Source organism: Helianthus annuus, chromosome 5 (genome assembly GCF_002127325.2).
Source record: "Helianthus annuus cultivar XRQ/B chromosome 5, HanXRQr2.0-SUNRISE, whole genome shotgun sequence".
NCBI lineage: Eukaryota > Viridiplantae > Streptophyta > Magnoliopsida > Asterales > Asteraceae > Helianthus > Helianthus annuus.
The window spans coordinates 36373131-36396872 of NC_035437.2; the positions used below are offsets into that span (position 1 = coordinate 36373131).

At 36.8% G+C, this 23742-nt stretch overlaps 1 protein-coding gene and 1 long non-coding RNA gene across 2 annotated transcripts; both read left to right on the forward strand.

Annotated features, from left to right (window-relative positions):
• Positions 1–7550: 7550 nt before the first annotated feature.
• On the forward strand, positions 7551–10990 carry LOC110942994 (AP2-like ethylene-responsive transcription factor At1g16060). The gene is made up of 8 exons (XM_022184754.2): positions 7551–7705; positions 7808–7890; positions 8039–8047; positions 8184–8272; positions 8443–8516; positions 8637–8687; positions 8919–8995; positions 10071–10990. The coding sequence occupies exons 1-8, from the start codon at positions 7551–7553 to the stop codon at positions 10631–10633; spliced, it is 1101 nt and encodes a 366-aa protein (XP_022040446.1). The 3' UTR covers positions 10634–10990.
• Positions 10991–22784: 11794 nt separating this feature from the next.
• LOC118492049 lies at positions 22785–23144 on the forward strand. The gene is made up of 2 exons (XR_004892497.1): positions 22785–23027; positions 23103–23144. It is a non-coding gene; the product is annotated as an uncharacterized LOC118492049 (long non-coding RNA).
• Positions 23145–23742: the final 598 nt, after the last annotated feature.

The window sequence follows — 23742 nt, forward strand, 5'->3', positions numbered from 1 at the left end:
CTATCACGGAGAGGTGGATCCGATAGTGTGCCAAAGGTGGTTGAGTGATATAGAAGGGGTGTTTGAGAGAACCCACTTTGACACGAATGACTTCGTGGCGTATGGCACGGGTCAACTGAGAGGCCAAGCAAAAGACTGGTGGGATAATAAGAAAAAGGAAATTGGTAGCGAGGAGGCGAAGGCGATGACATGGGACGAGTTTAAGGTACCATTCCTTAAACATCACAGTCCCAAAGCGGTTATCAATCGAATCAAAGAAGAATTTATCCAGCTTAGACAGAAGGGCGAATCTATTGATAAAATCACGGGAACCTTTCTTGACAAACTAAGGTTTTTTGATGAGTTGGTGACAACCGAAGAACAAAAGGTGTATTATTATTATAATATGCTAAGCGCGGAGTATAGGGAGTTCATGACGCCCTCAAAATACGAAACCCTCACCGAGATTATCAACGCCGCTCGGGAAAGAGAAATAGAGCTAAAGAAACAAATTGAAAGGGGTGAAAGAAGGGCGCAAGAGGTTAATCCAAGCCCTACGAAAAAGCCACGCATGACTGACTCATCAAAGAAGCAAGAGGGAAAGAGCAGTACGCTAAGCTGTAAGGTATGCGGGAAAGGGCACAAGGGTGAGTGCCGGTTTAAGGACAAGCCGTGTCCTATTTGTGGGAAGACAGGGCACACGGTTGCGTTGTGCCTGGGGAAAGTGTCAGTGTGCTACAAATGTTACCAGCCGGGTCACAAGAAATCTGAGTGCCCGGAGTTGATCGGAAAGAAAGATGACAAGAGTACGCACACAAAGGCACCAAAAGCAAAAGCAAGATCCTTCCAGTTAACAGTAGTGGAGGCGAAAATGGAGCCCGATGTGGTCTCAGGTATATTTGCCATAAATTCAATTCCTGCACATGTGTTATTTGATACGGGTGCGAATAAATCCTTTATTTCACATGGACTTATTCGACATCCTTCCTTTGTACTAACGAAATTACCTATGCCATTAGAGGTAGAAATAGGTGATAACAAAAACTTCCTTGTGTGTGATATATGTCGAGATTGCAAGATAAGCATAGATGATGAGGAATATCCAATAGACTTAATTCCTATGTCCATGGGAGAATTCCAAGTAGTGGTCGGGATGGATTGGCTATCCCGACATCATGCAAAAGTCATGTGCTTCCGCAAGGAGATAAAATTAACATCTCCAAGTAGGAAATCGGTTACCATACATGGTGAGAAAGAGGGTAAACCTGTCATGTGCTCGATGATAAAAGCTTACAAGCTCATGAGGCACGGTTGTAGGGCATTCATGATATACGCAAACAAACAAGACAAGGGATCACTAAGGATTGAAGACGTACCGGTGATACGTGAATATGCCGACGTGTTTCCGGAAGACCTACCGGGAATACCGCCAGAACGGGAGGTAGAGTTCAGAATCGAATTGATTCCGGGTGCGAAACCCGTGGCCAAGGCGCCGTATCGGCTCGCACCCTCAGAGTTGCAAGAATTAATGTCTCAAATTCAAGATCTCCTCGACAAAGGGTTTATTCGCCCAAGTGTGTTTCCATGGGGCACACCAGTACTGTTTGTGAAGAAAAAGGATCGGAGTATGCGTACGTGTATCGATTACCGGGAGTTAAACAAAATCACGGTGAAGAATCGATATCCACTCCCAAGAATTGACGACTTATTTGACCAATTGCAAGGCGCAAGTTGGTTCTCCAAGATCGACCTTAGATCGGGATATCATCAGTTGAGAGTCAGGGAGGAAGATATACCGAAGACGGCTTTCCGTACGCGGTACGGGCACTACGAATTCCTTGTGATGTCCTTCGGGTTAACAAATGCGCCCGCAACTTTCATGGATCTCATGAATCGGGTTTGCAAGTCTACGCTAGATAAGTCGGTGATAGTATTTATTGACGACATCCTAGTATACTCAAAGGATGAAGCGGAACATGCAAGACATTTGCGTGAGGTATTGGAGACACTCAGAAAAGAAAAATTGGCAAGATGCAAACGGAGTGTTAGTAGACCCGTCGAAAATAGAAGCCGTGGCGAGATGGAAACCACCGAAGAATCCTTCGGAAATCAGAAGCTTTTTGGGGCTTGCGGGTTATTACCAGAGATTCATACAAGATATCTCCAAAATTTCTATGCCCTTAACCAAATTAACCCGCAAGGAAGAAAAGTTTATTTGGGGAGAGGATCAAGAAAGGGCGTTTCAAACGCTTAAGGAAAAACTGACTCAAGCACCGGTATTGTCATTACCGGATGGAACAGATGATATGGTAGTTTACTCGGATGCCTCGCATTCGGGGCTTGGTTGTGTTTTGATGCAACGAGGCAAGGTTATAGCCTATGCCTCAAGGCAGCTGAAGACTCATGAAAAGAAATATCCTACACATGACCTCGAGTTAGCAGCAGTGGTGTTCGCCTTAAAAATATGGAGGCATTATTTGTATGGGGTAAAGTGCACTATCTTTACCGACCACAAAAGCTTGAAGTATTTCTTCGATCAGAAGGAATTAAATATGAGGCAGAGATGATGGTTAGAGACTGTCAAGGACTTCGATTGTGATATACATTACCACCCCAGGAAGGCTAATGTGGTGGCGGACGCGTTGAGCCGAAAGACGGACTATACGCCTATTCGAGTCCGATCGATGCAACTAATTGTGACATCGGGAGTGCTTGACCAAATCCGAAAATCTCAAATTGAAGCAATAAAAGAAGAGAATGTGAAAAAGGAAAGAATAGTAGGGCAGTTAAAAGATTTGGAGGACGGTAACCAAGGATTAAAAACTCGATTTGGGAGAATTTGGGTTCCAAACACATGTGGAGCCAAGGCACTTTTACTTGATGAGGCTCATAAATCTCATTATTCGATACATCCGGGGGCGACCAAGACGTATAATGATTTAAAGCAAAATTATTGGTGGCCCGGGATGAAGAGAGATATTGTAAAATATGTGGAGAAGTGTTTGACCTGTTTGCAAGTCAAGGCAGATCACCAGCAACCATATGGTAAGCTGCAACCATTGGACATCCCGGTATGGAAATGGGAACAAATTACAATGGACTTGTTGACCAAACTACCCAAAACCATCCGTGGTTTTGATGCTATATGGGTGGTTGTGGATAGATTAACAAAAAGTGCAGATTTCATTCCGATTCGTGAGACTTATACATCAGAAAAGATGTCAGAAGTGTATACCAATGAGATTGTGGCGCGTCACGGGGTACCGATATCCATTGTGTCCGACAGAGATACTCGGTTTACTTTGGATTTTTGGCGTGGTTTCCAAGAGCAAATGGGAACCAAGCTGTTCATTAGCACTGCTTACCATCCCCAAACGGATGGGCAAAGTGAAAGAACAATACAAACGTTGGAAGATATGTTGCGTGCTTGCATTATCAACTTTGGGGGCAGTTGGGATGTCCATCTACCCTTGGTCGAATTCTCATATAACAACAGCTATCACGCGAGTATTAAAATGGCCCCATACGAGATGTTATATGGTAGAAAGTGCCGAACCCCAGTTTGTTGGGGAGAAGTTGGTCCGCGAGGGCTAGCTCAGACTGATATAATCCGAGCTATGAATCAGAAAATCGACTTGGTCCGCACTCGCTTAAAAGCAGCTCAGGATCGACAAAAATCGTATGCGGATAAACGAAGGAGGCCAATAGAATTTCAAGTGGGCGACAAGGTGATGTTGAAAGTATCGCCGTGGAAGGGGATAATTCGGTTTAGAAAAAGAGGAATATTGAGCCCAAGATTTATCGGGCCATTTGAAATCGTGGAACGGGTTGGTAAGGTAGCATACCGTCTCGAGCTGCCTGAGGAGTTGAGTGGAATACATAGTACATTCCACGTGTCACATCTCCGAAAATGTTTAGCAGACGAAACTACTCATATCCACTACGATGATATCAAGGTGGATAACAGTCTTAACTACGCGGTGAAGCCAATTGCAATTTAGATCGTAAAGCGAAGAGTTTGAGAAACAAAAAGATCAACCAAGTGAAGGTTAAGTGGGAACATAAGAAGGGTGCAGATACTACATGGGAATTCGAAGGAGAAATGCAACGGCTCTACCCTACACTATTTGGTACGTAATTCAGTTTCGGGGACGAAACCCTTTTAAGGGGGGTGGACTTGTAACACCCCGAAAATATAAAACTTTATATTAGAATTATAAAGTTTAAATAAATGAGAATTTATCAACTAGGAATTTATAACCTAGTTAACTAACAAGTTTAAAAATAACTTACAATGGGGTTAAAACAACAAAACGTTATGTTAAATAAATTGAGGGGCCAATATTGTCAAAAACTTAAACTTAATTTACTAAATTAGTAAAAAAAACAAAATCAAACCCCTCATTTTTGAGAGGTCTGATCGACCAGAACAACCACAGGGCGACACCCCACTCTCAAACCCTAATTCACAAGAAAAATCACAAATTGAAGGCCTAAGGAAATGATCCGTTAAAGCTTAAGAAAGAGTTCCAAACTTGTTGTGAATTGAACTCTTTAGGCAAGGAATCCGGGACGTCGAGCGGACACACCGGAGGGGATACACGTGGAAAAGGAGTGCTTTAAAGGTACGTGACATTGTCTCGTTAAATTCTGCATATTTACTTGGGTTTAGAGTATAAATAAAGTCGTAGAGAAATAGATACGTTTGATACGTCTTATAGTGACGAAGATCACTTGACCATCAAACTGGTCAGAATATAGATTGAGAATTTGGATCTGATTTGTTAATAAAGTGATAGCTTTCATTAAGTAGACAAACGGGTCGAATTGATGTAATCAAAAGGACCATAGAGATAATAACTAGAAAGTCTTGAATGGTGAAAGGTGTTGAATTACACCACAATTACGAAATTGCCCCATGACACTTCTAGTTGTGAATCCGGGATATTGGGTCAAACTATAGAAGTAAGATGTAAATGTTGCTCCAACGGAACATTTGGATTTCCGTATTAAACAAGTTCTTAGTTCGATGGGAACACAAAGCCACGAATGGCGTAGATATGCAAGGTTATAAGCCCGGGATATTGGGTAAGTATGCTAAGTGTATATAGAAACTAAAAAGTGGTACAATACAACCATTGTTAAAGGGGTTGGATAAATGAAACAGGGAAATCGGGGACAAATCGTTGGTATCTTGGTTTCCGTGTTGTGAAATTTATATGGTTAGATCCGTAATTTTATTACGGACGCATAGGAAAAAGAATCGGTAAAAACGGACTAGCGAGTAAAAAGTTATGAAGGTTTAAAGTTGGAAAATGGTCAATTTCCGGAGCTGGGCAGAAGTGCAGGATTTTAACCTGCACCTGCTGGAAAACGGGTTCTTCCGCGCCACGCGAAAGATCCCTTTCGATCCCCCGCGACACGCGGACGCCGTCGCGACACGCGACGGCCTGCATGTATTCTTCCGCGACACGCGGGAGGGCTATAACTTGGAAATAATATTTTATTTTATATTTTGACGCAGAATCTCGTTTATGCATTTTGTTTAAATATCAAAACTTACATTTTGATTGGTTTTGACTCTAGGGGATGATGGGAACTAGCCGGATGATGATCAAGCATGCCATCAAGAACCGAACACGCATTTTGAAGCTTCCGCGCTAATTAGACATGTTTTAAATCATGATGTCAACTTTTGTAAACTCTGCTAGTTGTGAATACTTTAACTAAGTCGCTACTTATGTTGGCCCACTAAACTTGTATAACTTAATTATGCTCCTCGTTTTGTAAAGTCCTTATTTTATAACTAAAATACCAATATTTTAAGTCGAGTGTTACAGTGACGTTGAAGGAGATGAAGAGGAAGTTATATTTTATTTCAATAGTTTTTAATTAACATATGTTTTTAATTAAAATGACCATTTTACCCTTGAGGAAAAGGACACAATAGCAGGATTTTATAAGACAAGTATGACCTAATTTCATTTTTGGACCAAAATGGCAATAAAACTGAAACCACAAAGATCCAGATGCAAAAGGTTTGAGTTTTGGACTAAAGTGGCAAAAGTGACCAAACCTTAGGCACCAAAATGGAAGTTTACTCTATAATATTTATTATTTTAGCAAAGTTCTATAATAGGTATTTTTAAAAAAATAAAAAAACATTGTTAAGTATCGTAGCATATAGTATAGTAAGTCTCGTATGGGCCTATAGATGTTGTATCGTATCATATAGTGCAGTATAAGTCTCGTATATGGGCCTATAGGTATAGTATAGTATCATATCTTATCGTAACGTATCATATCGTATATGAATAATATAGGTCCTATATATGCTTATAGGTGTATTATTGTATAGTATACTATAGCATCGTATCGTATAGTTGTAGTATAGGTCCCGTATAGGCCTATAAGTATAGTATACGTCCCGTATAGGTCTAAGAAGTGGCGAAGCTTGAAAATTTTCACCGACGGGTAGGAAGTCACCGGACCTAAAAACATATACCTATTTTTTTTTGTAAAATTGGGGGTCGAAAACGTATATACCTAAAAAATTCTATATATACGAAACGTACATACATAACACTACTGAGCGAAAAGTTCGGGGGGTCGGGCACCCCCCCAGCCCCTTCAATGCTTCGCCCCTGGGTCTAAGGGTCAGTGTAGTATCATATCGTACATTATCATATAGTGTAGTATCATATCATATCATATCGTATAGGTGTACTATAGGGCTCGTATTGTCAATAGGTGTATTATAGGTCTCGTATAGGCCTATAGGTGTAGTATAGGTCCCATATAGGCCTATAGGTGTATTATAGGTTCTGTATATATAGGTCTATAGGTGTAGTATAGGTCACGTATAGGCCTATAAGTGTATTATAGTATAGTATACTATACTACACTATGTTGTCTTCGCTAATTCGCTGTGTCGCGGCTAGAGGTATCACTAATGATGACTTTTCTTGTAGATGGCATGGTGATAAACCTTTCTAAACATCACTCAATATAGATGTTTCTATATGGAATTAAAAATAACAAATTAACGTGTGACAAAATACGGTTTTTAGACAAACGGTTTGATGAGACAAGAAATTTAAAAGGAGAAAAATATTTTTATATTAATTTGACAGATGTAATGTAAAGCTACTTCGAAAGGAAACGGTATTATACTAATAACAAAAAAATAAACAATCTAATACGACCAAAAACATTGTAAATGCCTAAGAATTGCAGCTAATAAATCTTACTTATAATTTTACTACATATTATTTAACTAACAGCAGCTAATAAATCTTATTAGTTAATCAACAGCAAGCTAATAAATCAGTATTATTATAAAGTGAGCAACTAATATATTCATGCTTCTGTTCATCCAAACAAAATATAAAACAAAATAAAACATGAAAACAAATAATTAGAATGTAACACATTGTGCCGTTGCTCGCCGGCTGCTAATACTCTATCCTCTACTGCTTTATAAAAGCCAGCAACTCACCAATTGGTCTAATTAAATCTTTTCTCAAGTTGACATTCTATTTAGGTTAATCTGGTCTTGAAAAATAGAATAAATGACGAAGTTAACACTGAAACAACGTGTGAAGATTGCTGAGGAGACAAAGATGAACACGGATTCTGTAGCTATCACCAAGCCAAAACGGACTCGTAAAACTGTACCTCGTGACTCACCTCCTCGACGTAGCTCAATTTACCGTGGCGTTACTAGGTCTGGTTGTTTATCTATGGTTTATTACTTCCTTTAGAAAAGTTTACTAGTTAAACTTCTAACAGGCTTTTTTTTTTTTTTTTTTTTTTTTTTTGGGTTTAGGCATCGATGGACCGGAAGATATGAAGCTCATTTATGGGACAAGAACTGTTGGAACGAGTCTCAAAACAAGAAAGGCCGGCAAGGTTGGTTTTTTTTAATTTATTAGTGATATTTTATTCTTGTGTACTTCAAAATAAACTTAAAACTAGAAACTAATGCATTTGTTGTTCTTGTTCTTGATGCATTTTTCACAATGGTGTATAATTTGGTGCAACTCTGATGCAATATCAGTTTATCTTGGTAAGTTTACATACGTATTTAGTCATATATTAGAAATAAATAGAAGTTATTTGTAATTGTTATTGCTGCTGATAGAAAAACGTTATTTGTAATTGTTATATATAAGTTATTCACGAATTTTAATTCTTTAATTTAGGTGCTTATGACGATGAAGATGCTGCTGCTCACGCTTACGACTTAGCAGCACTCAAGTATTGGGGTCCTGATACCATCTTAAACTTTCCGGTAATTTATGAACTATTGTGTTTGTGTGTCCTATAATAAATTATTTAAATTAACAGGAAAATATAATAGTTTTTACATCATGATTTTATAGTAAAATTATTTCGCTTCTTCTTTTATAAATCTTTTCTTGTTTGTTGATATTGTAAGTTTTTTACTTTTATATTTTATAGTTAATGACATACCATGAGGAACTGAAACAAATGGAAGGTCAGTCAAGGGAGGAATATATTGGATCCTTAAGAAGGTATTTTCGTCTAAAACTCGAACTTTGCATAAAAAACAACAAAGCGTGATAAATATTTTGAGCTAAATTGTTTGACGTATTTGTTTTTTTTTTTTTTTTGTTTTTTTTTTTCTAATGTAGAAAAAGCAGCGGATTTTCCCGAGGAGTTTCAAAATATAGAGGAGTTGCAAGGTAATTTTCCATCACATATGTTGCCTTTAGAAAAATATAGTAATAAATATAGAAATCTGACTCTATTAGATGATTTTTTCTTATAAAAAACAGATAATTTAACAAATAAGTTGCCTTCTAACCGATATGTTACGAAACAAAATAATTTAATTTTCCATTATTTAGCTAACAATTTATATTACTTTTGATTAATTTGTTTCCTGTGTTTGACATATATCCGTCGACAAACAGGCACCATCACAATGGAAGATGGGAAGCACGAATAGGCCGAGTTTTTGGAAACAAATATCTTTATCTCGGAACATACGGTAAGTAACACTAGTACAAAACCAATTTTTTGATGGTGTCAATTTCATTTTTTTGATACTATCTTATAATACAAAGCATCAAATAACAAAGTTACCACACTAATAAATAAAGTGACCACCAAAAAAGTATATTACAAAGCACCATTAAATGAAAATTGATTTATTGACGGTAAAAGTTGTTAATAACACCAAAATACACCATAAAATTAATTTTTTGAGGGTAAAAGTTGAAAATAGCACCAAAAAATTTATCTCATTTTAACGACTTAAATTCAAGTAAATAGCCAAAATGATCCCTATGGTTTGGGGAGTTTTTTGATATCAACATTTTATAATTAAATGCCAAAATCATTGTATTACATGTATACCTTGTAAAAAATTCCATATATTTTTTTAATCATGTGTCACTTTTGATATCAACATTTTATAATTAAATTATTACTTGAATATACAATTTAATGTTTAACATATGTAAATAAGTACAATAAGTTATATTTTATTTGAGTTTCCAGGTAATATAAAATAACTTGACGTGGCGAAGTCCCTTTTGGGAACCTTCATCTAATTTAGTTTATTTGTTGTTTAGTTCACTTTAAATAACTGATATTGTTGTTATAATATTTCAAACATTATGAGCTTTAATATTTTAGGTAGATAAAATACGGTTCAAGTCTAATTAGATAAAAGGGTTTCTATATATACGTACAACAAAAACAAGATATTTCATTTCATGCACACCCCTCTTAACCATCATATTAATTCATCAATACTAATATTAATCAACAATATGTATAGGCATATGCCATGACATTTGGTCCATATACAGACTAATAATTTATCATAAAGTGCCGGTATAAACGTCTAACTCATCATGCAGTGTTTAATACGAATGTTTAACTTACCATATAGTTCCCTAGTCCCTACTTCCCTATACGGGCTTTATATTTATAACAAAGCGTATACTCTTATACGATTGTTACAATCTTATAAAAGTATACGCTTTGTTATAAGTATAACATGTATGTGTGTGTAACTGTGTATAATATCACATAATTAATTATATATATTCATGCAGCCACACAAGAAGAAGCAGCGGTGGCGTATGACATGGCAGCAATCGAGTACCGTGGACTTAATGCGGTTACAAACTTTGACCTCAGTCGCTACATCAAATGGCTAAGGCCAGACAACAACACCACTACTAACGGACCACCAAACCCTAATATCGATATTATTAATGCTACTTTACCACCAAAAACTAACCATGAGGACCCAGGACTAAAGTACCTCCCAAACCACCATGAAAACCAACAACCTAAACCACCATCACCCATGATATCACCCACTGTTGAGACCACAATGACATATTCCTCCCGGTCAACTACTGCCACCTCAGCCCTAGGACTCTTGCTACAATCTTCTAAGTTCAAAGAGATGATGGAGATGACTACCGCGGTCGAGTTCAACTCAACATCTTCTGATTCAACCGTTGCACCGCTAGGCAACAACAACTTCCCAGAGGAGATTCAGACGCATTTCGGGAGCGCGGATTTTGGTGGTTACAATGGTGGTGATGATTTTATTTTTGGTGATTTAAATTTCATGCATAACATGGTGCATTCTGACTTTCACAAGTGAACACACACTCTATGATGCGCGATCGAATTACACGCCACCACCCCGGACCGCCATTTGACCACCACATAGTCCTACAGTGGTTCGACTTGGGAAATTAGTGTAACTTACATTGATATTTATTTTTTTATTTTTGCGTATTTGCATGTCAAATCATGAATTTGCATGTGAGTTAATAAAAATGGAACGTTTAGTACCCCATTTAAAAAGAAAGTTCTTTTCTTTTGTGGAGAGGGAAAAATCCATTTACGTCATTAATTTCTGTTGGCATTTTTTGTAGATAGAACAAAAATAGAAAAAAAGTTGTAATTTATCATTCCTATGATCCTATCTATTGATAATAAAATTTATATTCATGCTTGTACTGATTTATTTATTTTCTCTCTACTCTTTGAGCGTGAGGTACAGAAAAATTATGAAAGAACTCAAGGTGATATCACAAACAAAAATGCTCTAAAAACTGATGATTTATTCATGTATCAGAAGGGCTGTTAAAAATAGTAGTGTTCATAACACAAACATGTCAAGTTGGGCTTATTATTCAATGTTGCTGGACTTGTTTATTCGGCTGTTTGTTGTTTATTCGGCTGTTTGTTGTTTATTAGCCTGTTATTGTCATTGGGCTTATGAGATGTGTGGGCTGTCACATGGGCTCAGGTATCTTGATATGTCTGTTATAGTTGGTTTGAGTTGTTGCAACATATTTGAGGAAGTTGGAAAATCTGGGGGGCTTTATGGAACTTTTGGAGGGTTGCGATCGTCATCTGCAATTGTTTTGGACTTAAGTGTAACTCTCAATGTTACAGGTTATATAAGGGTTCTTGTCTTTGTCTACCGGATAGATTTCCCCCCATTCTCTTCCAGTCATTCACCTAAAATCACACACAGTTTTCTCTGTTCAAGATGGGCATTCCATTCAGGTTATGATTAGATGTAGTTCAGTTGTGAGCCTTGTTCGGCTGATAGTCTGATTGTGGTTTCAATACCGTGGAAGATCTTATTGATTTATTCATTCTGTATTGTTGAAGATCTTGTGGATCTTCATATTTTTGGTCTTTCTATATTTGTCTTTAACCAGTCTTGTATGATTTGGTTATTGTTGATCCCATGTTGGATCTTGTTATTTGATATTTCTGTATTTTGTATATGTCGTTTTAGATCTTATATAAGTAAGATCTAGGGTTTGGGGGGTGTTTTTCGGTTTGGGTTAAATAATAAAGCTTTACGTCACGTTTTGTCGCTTCTCTTGTGTTTTATGTTGTTCTTTGAGTTTGTATTGAATATTCATACCATTTGACATGGTATCAGAGCTATGTGTTAGCTCGTGAGTCTGTTCTTTGGGAGTTTCCGCTGTGATATAAGTTTTAGATGTGTTTCTCTGATTGTCTTCATTGTGTGTTTTCGTTTTTTGATTGTTTCTTGGAGTGTGTGCAGGAACGAGTCTGATGAGATCTATTCTGTTGTTGGTGTCATACAAACCCTAATTAGGGTTTGTTTGAAGTTGAGAAGAAGGCCCGTGTTAGTCTTTGAAACCCTAGAAGTTTCAGGGCAAACTAACTAGGGGTATTTGACTTTGGCTTGATCAGTTCTTGTAGTTCTAGAAAATTACAGTTCTAATCTCTTTCAAGTAAAATGCACCCTCTGTAAGATTTTTCTAATTTTGTTCTTTTTTGTTTTGTTGATTGAGTTAGTTGAGGGTAGTGAGGACCGGCACCTGTCTGATTGTTCATTTATTGTGAATTCTTGGTTGTCTATTTCTATTTGTTGCCGTTGTTATGTTGTATATCTGATTTCAATCTGGTTTTGTAGATGTTTTTTTTTTCTCTTGTTTTCTCATATGTTAGAGAGTGGCTCCTGTATAAAGACATGTCCAGGCACTTTAAGTGATGAACCTGGAATCTGGACACTGATACAACTTCGCCTTAGGGTTTTGCGTCTTTTTTGGTTAATTTCCTTTGTGGTTAGTTGTTTGTCTGTTACCTTGTGTTATCCTGTTTATATAGTTTTCGTTTGTTTGTTTTTGTCTTGGTTTAAAATGCTAGTTGTTTTTTTGAAAAGATCCATGAAAGCATTAGTATAGATCTTATGTTCATAAACTCTATGTTAGGTGTTTTCTATTGTGTGTGCTGATTGTTATTTGTTATATGAAGATTCTTATTGTCTGATTGCTCAATGTATCTTGTTGAGAACAATTGGAATGTCTGTCTGTCATATGAGTTGTATTTTTTTCAAATGTTATGTGGTTTATGGTAAAGGGGGTTTTAAAATCGGTTCCTATATGACTATTAAAATTGTTGAATGGAACTTTGATTCTTTTACTGTTCATAAAAAAAGGTTTGTGTTCAAAGTCTTGATCTATTTGTGTAGTTTTTTTATTGATGGTTTAGTTTTGCTCTTTATACTGATCATGTTATTCAGTTGGTGAAGTGTGTTAGTCTAGTGCTTGTTGGTCTTGGTTGCATCACATAATAATTTTTTTGCCATTGTTCTTATTTTAATTTGTTGTTGATTGCTCTATGTGTGTCTTCTTGTTTGATCTAACAAATATATAGATAAAAACAAGGGTCAATATGTGGTTTATATGTCTAGGGTTGTGTATTTTTCTGAATAGGATTGAGAGGTCATATAGCAATCTTATCTGTATGCTTTGAAGATGTTCTAATCTCTCTTAATCAAGTAAATAACTAGTATGTTTTTAAACAAATATAATCTTATGTTAGTTTTTTCTTGGTTTTGGTTGATAAAGTTAGAAGATCTTAATTGCTCAAGAGTATTATTTGTTGATAAAATTTAATCCTTGGGTGGTTTATATTTTTTGACATTTAGTTAAACTAGGATTAATGTGGTATTGTGTTGATTACATGTTCTTACATCTTCCTTAAGATATGCATATTATGATGATTTCACACTAATTGTGTATGCTTTAAGCTATCATGTTATCTGTTTCTTAATGTGTTGGCTTGTGTGAATATTTGGTTTGGATCATGTGATTTGATTCTATTTTTTGGACTGTCAAAGTGTCTCCTGTGCATAGTCCGTATGTCTTATTGTTTTTGTGAGGTATGAATATGGTATGATTAGTCGAACCATGTGGTTTGAGTGTTCTTTTATCAATTGTTCTATCAAGATTGTTCTTGATGTCTGTGCCTGCCTTGCTATGAGGTCTATATGTTGAGGATCATTGTCTTGATGTTGTTAAATGTCTTGTATTCGTAGTCTTGATGTCTACTTGTCTATGATCTTGTTTGTATGGTTAATTTGAGTTGTATGGTTCATGTTTAACCGGTGGTATTGTCAAGATTATTCTATATATGTGACAGCCTTGTATGTTATCTCTTGTGAGATGTCTTTGAATGCAAATTATGTTATTTGTGATTTTGTTTGGTTGTGTCTTATTGTCTTGTTATTCTTTGTCTTGTGTGTGAGATATTAAATCATGTGATTTTGTATTTCATTATATGTCTAGGCAGGAATTGTTGTCTAATATAGAAGTGTATACTTCTTGTTTATCAGTCTTGGTATGAATCTTATGTTTCAGTGTTTCTTGGAATTTTTTTTAATCAAGTCAAATTAGACTTTGTGTTTTTCACAAGTATTGTCTTTTGGTCTTGGTCTCAAATTCTTACAATTCGTGTGATTTGTAGTTTAAATGATATAACTGTGGTATTGTTGATGGACTGTGTGGTTCATTGTTCAATTAGAATATGCTTTCTAGTTGTTTTGTTATCTCACTTGTTTTGTATGTGTATGAATCGTGTGATTCGTTGTCTTTTTAGACTTTGTTCTGAGTTATGTAGTCTTTTATGAATTTCTAGTTTGTTAGAAATGTTTCTGGAAGAGTTCTTGTCTTCAATTGTATTTTGTGAGTTGTCTTGTTCATCTGAAAATTGATTGTTTAAAAAATCTTAATTGTAACTTTCTGTGATTGTTGAGGATTTGATTTAAGTATGTACTAGTTGATTCTGATTTACTAGTTCTTCATGTCTGTTGTTTTCTGGCTGAGTTGTTAAGAAAATTGAATCTGAGTGTGTTAATTGTATTGTTATCTTGCTAGCATCTTTGTGTAGAAGATTGCTCTTGTAGGTTATGGCTGCCTAGTTTGCCTCTTTATGAGAGGTTTTCTGTTCTAATTGCAATATCATTGGATATATAGCTACAATTAGAAGGATATTTGAATGTTGTTTGTTATCTGGTGTAGAGGTGTATTGTTTTTTATCAGATTAGTTTGGATTGTGTGATTCAGTTTTGTGGTTCATGTTTTGTGTAATTGTAAAAGTTTTTTTTGGTAAAACAAATGAGTCTTTATGATTTCTTGACAAGATTTCTTGTTCAGATGTGGATCAGAAATGTTTCGACATATGTCTTTATGTGTTGTATAAGTATTTGATTCTTTTGAATGAAGAGTCAAAGTCTATTGTTCAATTAGATTTGTTTAAATCTTGTCATATGTGATTTTTTTGTTATATCGGTTTTTATGGTTGAAGAGTCATGTTATTCTAGTTCATATTAGACCTGGTTGTGAATTGTGAAGAATTGTTCAATACTATTCTGGTTGTTGAGTTTATGGTTCTTACTTTGACAAGATTATTCTGCATTATGTGATAAGTTGTTTATCTTCAACACTGTTAAAATGTTTCAGAATCATCTTGTATGATTGTCATATCTTATAGTTCGAGTAGGTCTAGTGTGGTTTGTTAACAAAATTGGCTCTTGACTATATGTGGTGTTAGCCTTGTTTATTTCCTTGTGTAAGAGATTTTGTTTCTGGGTATAAAAGTATGTGATTGTGCGTTTTGCCAGAATTTGTGTAGGTATTGTTGTTGTCTGGCATTCTTTGTCATATCTGCTTATCTGTTTTGTTGAATGTTTCTGATAGAGGGTTCTTTGATCTGTTGTTAGATTTGTGTTTTCTTCAAAGAATCTCCTGTCTCGTGTTGTTATTTGTTTAGATTCTTTGTATGTCTAAGGTAGGATATTGGTTAGAGAAATCCTACTGTTTGATTTGTTTCTTTATGATGTTGTGTAAATTGCTTGTATAGTTTTTTTTGGAAAATTCTTGATGTTAATTGCAATTTACCTGTTAAAGCTTAGTAAATGTGTCATATCAGTTTATATAAATCATGGAAAAATGCCACTGAAGATCAGTTGGCAGACGTGTTTACAAAGGTTTGAATTGTGTTCAGCGTGATCTATTATGTTTTAAGTTAAGTCTAGTTGTCATGTTTGCTGTTTGAATCAATGGGGGGATGTTAAAAATTGTAGTGTTCATAACACAAACATGTCAAGTTGGGCTTATTGTTCAATGTTACTGGACTTGTTTATTCGGCTGTTTATTATTTATTAGCCCGTTATTGTCATTGGGCTTATGAGATGTGTGGGCTGTCACCGGGGCTCAGATATCTTGATATGTCTGTTATTGTTGGTTTGAGTTGTTGCAACATATTTGAGGAAGTTGGAAAGTCTGGGGGGGGGGGCTTTATGGAACTTTTGGAGGGTTGCGATCGACATCTGCAATTGTTTTGGACTTAAGTGTAACTCTCAATGTTACAAGTTATATAAGGGCTCTTGTCTTTGTCTACCGGATAGATTTTCCCCCATTCTCTTCCAGTCATTCACCTAAAATCACACACAGTTTTCTCTGTTCAATATGGGCATTCCATTCAGGTTATGATCAGATGTAGTTCAGTTGTGAGCCTTGTTCGGCTGATCGTCCGATTGTGGTTTCAGTACCGTGGAAGATCTTGTTGATTTATTCATTCTGTATTGTTGAAGATCTTGTGGATCTTCATATTTTTGGTCTTTCTGTATTTGTCTTTAACCAGTCTTGTATGATCTGGTTATTATTGATCCCGTGTTGGATCTTGTTATTTGATATTTCTGTATATGATCAACTGATATTTTATCAGTTGATCCTGTATTTTGTATATGTCATTTTAGATCTTACATAAGTATGATCTAGGGTTTGGGGGGGTGTTTTTCGGTTTGGGTTAAATAATAAAGTTTTACGTCATGTTTTGTCGCTTCTCTTGTGTTTTATGTTGTTCTTTGAGTTTGTATTGAATATTCATACCATTTGACAAGGGCAATATATAGCCACTACACCAAACGGTAACAAACAAGAAATCAGTAACGATAAAGCAAAAGAGAAGCAGCAACCCTAGAATTACCTGCTTGACTAATACCTCTTAAGCCAGATTCACTAAACTACTAACGGCTCTAAAGCCCATTATTAGAAACAATAAAACAACCCAAATATAAATCCAAATAAAAGATTAGCCCAATGAATTTCTCCACTTAAACAAGAATTCATCCCCTTAAACAAGAATGCTTCTTGTTAAACATCTTTCACTCCAATTTGCAATCTGATATAATCAAAAGTGTTCAGCTTCAAAGGTTTGGTCATAACATCAACCAACTTTCCTTCTGCCATGCAAAACTCTAACTTTACAACTTCTTGGTTACCAAATCTCTAAGGTAGTGGAAGCGAACATCAATGAGTTTAGTCCTTGGATGCATTACATGATTCTTTGACATCTTAATAGTTGAACTATTGTACATAATATTGTAACTCTTTCAGTAGGCTTTTCTTCTAGCTCCTCAAGTAAAACCTTTGAGCCATATGCCATGGCATATACATGTTATGGCTACAATATAGTCAGCCTCCAGTGAGGACAAAGTAACTATGTCTTGCTTACGAGAACTACAACTTAAAGTGAAATCGCTAATCTCCACACATCCTGAAGTTCAAGGGATTATTATGTAATTAGTATAAAGATAGTTTAGATGTAGTTATGAAGTTCGGGGGCTAAAGATGACAAAACAGAAGCTGGTAACCAACTCCCCTAAGGGAATCGACATGTCTCCTTGGAGACACCCTTTGATCGACAGCTTCAAGAAACAACAGACGACACACCTCTTCAAGTACAATCACATTCACAAGATCAAGAGACACAACCATTCATGAAGAGACACGTCTCTACAAATCACACCTTTTGGTTTAGTAAAATAGGGTTCAATTCATTCATTGTAAAAACACTTGTGTATTATCAAATTCAGTATTCTATCAAAATTCTATTTTGTTTATCATTCATTTTCTAGAGATCAAAGATCAATCTGGGAAAAAAATTGGTATCAGACAAATTACACGGTTTGGCCAACTCCACAAATTGTAATTCACAAGGAAGAAAGTTATGTTTCCCAATTTCAATGTCTAATCTTGAAACCGACAAATTACACAGTTTGGGCAATTCGCATCAAAACAATTTAGAAACGAATGGACCTTGGGAAACGATTGAACCGGCAGAAAATACACAATCAGATGTTAAGAAAGATAAGTCTGCAATTGCTTATCTGTTCCAAGCAATACCGAAAGACGTTGTATTGCATGTTGCAAGACTACAAAGGAAATTTGGGAAAATTTTAAAACAAGACACGTTGGTGTTGAACGAGTACAAAAGGCTCGTTTGCATACACTCTTGTTAGATTTCGAGTTGTTGCGAATGAGGGAAGACGACACTGTGGCTTCTTTCACAGAAAAGATAAACAGTATTGTAACAAGAGCAAGTCAATTAGGGACAACACTGAGTCAACCGACTCTGGTACGCAAACTCCTAAATGTCGTACCGAATACATTTACTCAAATTGTCGCCTCCATGGAACAATACTCCGATCTAGACACAATGACGCTAGAAGAAGCAGTCGAAAGGTTAAAGACTTACGAGGAAAGGCTAAGGTTAAAGAAAGGAAGCCCAGGAGATAGTCAAGATAGATTGATGTTTACAAATCATGACAACCACTCAGGCAGATGAAGGCAGTTTGGAAACCACGGGCGTGGCAGGTTCAACCAACCGCGTAGAAACTAGCGAGACAATAAAGACAGGCAAAGCACTAAGAATGAGGGCTCGTCATTCAAACCTAGAGGTGGAAACCCTAGAAACTTGAGGAAGTTTGCAAGAGACCAAACAGGCCTAAGTAAGATCTAGTGCTTCAAATGCCAGAAGTTTGGACACTTTAAGAAAGATTGTCTTGAGAAAGAAGTCGTACAAAAACAATCAAATCTCGTCGAGGAAGAAGAAGCACCCATATTGCTAGTGGCATTACAAGAAGAAAACGTTGTTCAAGAAAGGGTTCTACTAAACGAAGAACGCATAGAACATGCAAGGTACACCACAGAAGATGGAAGTCTATGGTACTTAGACAACTGGGCAAGCAACCACATGACAGGTGTGCGGAGTCACTTTATAGAATTGGATGTGAAGGTGACGGGGCAAGTATGTTTCGGTGATGGGTCGCACGTAGAGATTAAAGGCATGGGTTCAATACTGCTGGAATGTCTGAACCAAGAACAGAATATTGTTTCTCAAGTATACTACATTCCAAGTCTGAAAAGTAACATATTGAGCCTCAGACAACTCACAAAAATTGGTTGCAAAGTAGTTATGGACGGAGACTTACTAACACTCCGCGACAGAAATAGATAGTTACTAATACGAGTCAGGATAATGAAAAAAAGGCGGTATAAAGTAAAACTGAAGATTGGAAGGCCAATCTGCCTGCTCTCAAACACAGAAGATTTAGCATGGTTATGGCACGTGAGGTTAGGCCATTTAAATTTCGATGCTATTAAAGAAATGACTCGAAAGAACATGGTACATGGAATTCCTCAAATAAGTCATGCTAGTCAAGTGTGTGATGCATGCTTATTAGGAAAACATAGTAGGACACCATTTTCAAATCAGGCGAAATTCAGATCTTTAAAACCTCTGGATTTAGTCTCTGGAGATTTGTGTGGTCCTATATCCCCACCAACATATGCTGGGAAGCAGTACATATTCCTACTTGTAGATGACTACACTCGCTACATGTGGGCATATCTACTAGTTTCCAAGGATCAAACATTCGAAACATTCAAGCACTTTAAGGAAAAAGTGGAAACAGAAACATGAACCAAGTTAAAGATGCTAAGGACAGACAAAGGAGGGGAATTCACGTCGGCTGAATTCAACAAGTATTGCAAAGACAACGGCATAGCAAGACAGTTTACAGCGCCATATTCCCCAAAGCAAATGGAGTAGTGGAAAAAAGGTTCACGACGATGTTGTCAACTACTCTTAGTAAGCTCAAGGCAATGAACATGCCGCAAAATTTTTGGGATGAAACAATAAGACATACGATATACGTTTTAAACAGGATTCCAACAAAAGTTTTGGTGAACAAGAGCCCGTATGAAGCATTGAAAGGAAGAAATTCGAATCTGGAACACCTAAAGGTTTTTGGCTGTACAGCATACGCAAAGGTACTACCACTTCAACAAAAGAAGTTAGATGATAGAAGTGCACCTATGATATATATAACAACCCTCAAAATATTTATGACACCCCAATATATATTAAAATATCCCAATATGTCCAAAAATACACCCATACGCGAAAACGGACCCCGAACACCTTTATTTTATTAAAAATTAAATAAAAACAAGTTTGAATGGTCTCTCGCGGGGCGCGACAGCAAGGGATCAGGACGAAACCCTAGGATGCCACGTGTCAGGTCACGTGTGGGGGCTACGAGTCGAATCAGCAACCCTAGGGCCTACCCTAGGGAGCCTTGCGGGCCACGTAGCCCTTGGCTAAATCTTACGCGGGCCGCGTAAAACCAAAAATCAGCTCCTATAAATTTGGAGCTCGAGCCTTTAGTCGAATTCGCTCACACTTTCTTTTCTCTCTCGAAATTTCACATAGTAGGCATAATCTCCGGGTATAATACCCCCTAAATAACGAAGTTCTGCTCCGTTGTAAGTATCATAACCCTGGTTACGTATTAGATACGCTGCCCGATTGATCTAGGGTTCCGTAACGGCTGTCGTGGTTCTGCCCGACGTAGTCGTTGGAATGCCATCTCGGGGAGGGTATCATTAATATAAATATTGGATTATTATACTAACACGTGTGCATTTGTGTAAATTATAGATAATTCCCAGGAAACCCTTACAGAAAACCTAGACAGCAATGTGAGTAATCTCCTTTTTGCAAGTTGTTTTTACAAAACCTCACTTAATTAATAATATATTAAGCAGTTATTGAGTATTTGTATTCTACAATTATCGTCAGTATGTTGGGGTTTTGTATACAAAATTTGTTACTACCTTGCGAGGAGTAACATTTCCACAAGTCGGGTTGACAGTACCGTGGGTGGTAATTGAATAGATGGAAACAAATGTAATTACGCGACCACCCTCAATACTGTACAATGGTCTTTATTAAACTTGATTAAACTGGGATTCACTCACCAGTATTTCCCACTAACAAAATGTTTTTAAACGCGTTTCAGGTAACAAAATGTGAAAGCCAAATAGAAGCCAGCTGGACAGCACTGAAGGATTGAAAAAGTGGCAATAAAGTTACCTAAAATAAATAGATGTTTTATTAAATAAAAATAGGGTTTATCCCTATGAAAATGTGTGTACTTAAAACTTGGGATTATTCCCACGTGTTTAATATTATGAAAATGTAGTATTTTACTCTGATAAATTATTTCCTAACTAGGGTCCTGATGTAAATTCCGCTGCCAAAATGGATAACACACCGATACCACCAAAACTGGCCGCGGCTGCCCGTTCCCGGGGTTTTTAGAGGGGATGGGGGTTGCGACAGAAGGTGGTATCAGAGCTAAGCCACTGATTCAGCCATAGAAGTGTTCTGCTGACACCAAAATTTATCTAAAGTGTTAGGAAATAAATTATGGAAATACGTGCATAATTGTATTTTCTTGTTGTATGTTATTTGACTATTTCTTAGTTTACAGTATGAGCGACCAAGGACCATCCGATGCGTTCCGTCAATTGTCCGGTTCGCCTAGAAGCGAAGGTGCCTCTTCATAGCCTGCCCTCTCAGGGTATTCTGCTGATAATGAAGAAGGAATATTCGTGTTTAAGGCTCAGTCTGAAGAGCCATTCCCTCCTAAAAAGAGAGGATGGTTCAGTAGGGGAGCACATCAGCGTAGGAAACGAATGAAAAAGTTGCAACAACAGAGAGCCCTAGCAGCCGCTAAAAGAGAAACAGATGCCCACGTCCAGGATATGCTTAATAGAAGTTTAGCCAATTTCCATATCCTAGCAACCACAGCAGCCGACCCTAACTTGGAGCAACTGATAGCACCCCAACCACTACCACTGTTCCCTAACCAGCCAATGGGAATAGAAAACAACCCAGAAAATCAAGTTGAAATGCATGATTTTAACCCAGAAGAGATACCTAGGGTACCAGCACTTAATCCCTTAGACCCAGACTACGACCCATGGTTAGATGATAATAGGGACCATGTGCAGCGTTACCCAGTACCAGAAGACATGCCCATGCCAAATCTAGGAGCTTACCCAGATTTGGACCCTCTAGATCCCTACTATGATAATGATGTATTCATTAGGGAAATTTTAGAGAATCCTTACCCGTACCAGGAACCCGCATCCCAATTCCCAAACCTAGCCCCAGCACCTGCACCCCCAATGAGTGCAGGTCGGAGAGGGACTCTTCTGGAAGTAGCGAGAGAATGAGGCAGGTCGGAGAGCGACTCGTCTGGAAGTACGACGAGCGCAATATGGATTTCTGGATGAATCCAAATCCGTGAAGGTTATAGTGGAGGTGGTAGTAATAATAATAATAATAATAATAATAATAATAATAATAATAATATAATATAATAATATATGATATGTGTGTATGAATATATATATATATATATATATATATATAATATCATAACTACGGATGCCTACTATTAATAGTATAATTTCCATTTCAGTTGTATTGTAATTTTTAATTTCCAGTTCTGGTTTGTAGTAGATGCGTGTATATATATATATATATATATATATATATATATATATATATATATATATATATATATATATATATGTATATATATATATATATACTACTCTAATAAGCATATATGAAGGGGAAGAATGGTCATTTGCCATTGTACAAGCATTTCAAGCCCATTGTACAACCATTTAAGCATAAATGTGTTGAAAAATTTTCTTTAACATGCGGAGCCGCATGGATTCTAACCGGATCTCTTTGACCCGTTTTACCTATTATGGATCCACTATAAAGTTTCTTTCACTCTTTCTAAACCCTAAATTCATTTCATATCCGCACAGCCGCTCCTCCTTCTTTCTCTCTCTGGTGATTTTCAATTTAGGGTTTCACGAGATCTGTGGTATGAGCAAGATCTCACCAGATCCAACAATGGTGTGGTGATCTCAGGCGATATATGTGCTTCAGTTTTGTTAACCATCTCCTCCCTTTCTCCAGGCGATTCTAGGGTTTCTTTATCAGTCGCTTCAAGATCTACGCTTCCTCAGTGATGAATCTCTCTAGATCCGACACCAGATCGACTGGTTTGACCGCTCGGTACCTTCCTTTTTACTATATCTTTTTTTTGTTATTTGAATCGGATCTGTGTAATATTTCAGATTACCTGGTGGTTGTGGGGGGAAGATGGTGGCGATGACACAGATCTACCATTTGGTGGCCGGATCTACCGTATGAGGTTGAAGGTACTGGCACTTTGTGGGTGTTAAAATTAAAGACACTCCCAATGTAAGTTTTATTTTTATTTTAGTGTTTTTTTCTGCTATTGTCATTATCAAGTCGTTATATGTGTTTATAAAAGTTTAATGATTTGACCTTAAAATGTTACTTTAGAGATCCGATCTGGCCTAGATATTTATCACATGTTTTTTTACATGTAATTTCTAAAAGCTACATTTTTTCTAAAAAACTAAAATGTTTAATAAAGTAAAGATTTGCACATGAGATTTGTGGTTGTTAAATAATGTAGCTGTTGTTGGTGATTTTTTCATCATGCTGATTTGTAACATAGTGAACTAACATTGTTTATTTCAAATTTGAATTTGAAAGTTAGAATATTTAAATATTTAAAGGCAGAAGTTGACCTTTTTGTTTGATTCTTGGTTTGAGAAATCCGATTAGGACATTGACGACATGGGAGTTTATGTGCAAAGCGATTGAGCCCATACATGGACATGAAGCTACCACTTCTTGCTGTTGCTGTTGCTATGGAAAAAGGCACCACCCACTAGATCGGAAGGT

What these genes read in the sequence shown, in the direction of transcription:
- LOC110942994 (XM_022184754.2), top strand. Translation starts at nt 7,551, where the DNA reads ATGACGAAGTTAACACTGAAACAACGTGTGAAGATTGCTGAGGAGACA. An exon ending in ATTTACCGTGGCGTTACTAG is followed by an intron (nt 7,706 to 7,807) that starts GTCTGGTTGTTT and finishes TTTTGGGTTTAG; the next exon opens with GCATCGATGGACCGGAAGAT. An exon ending in TCTTTATCTCGGAACATACG is followed by an intron (nt 8,996 to 10,070) that starts GTAAGTAACACT and finishes ATATTCATGCAG; the next exon opens with CCACACAAGAAGAAGCAGCG.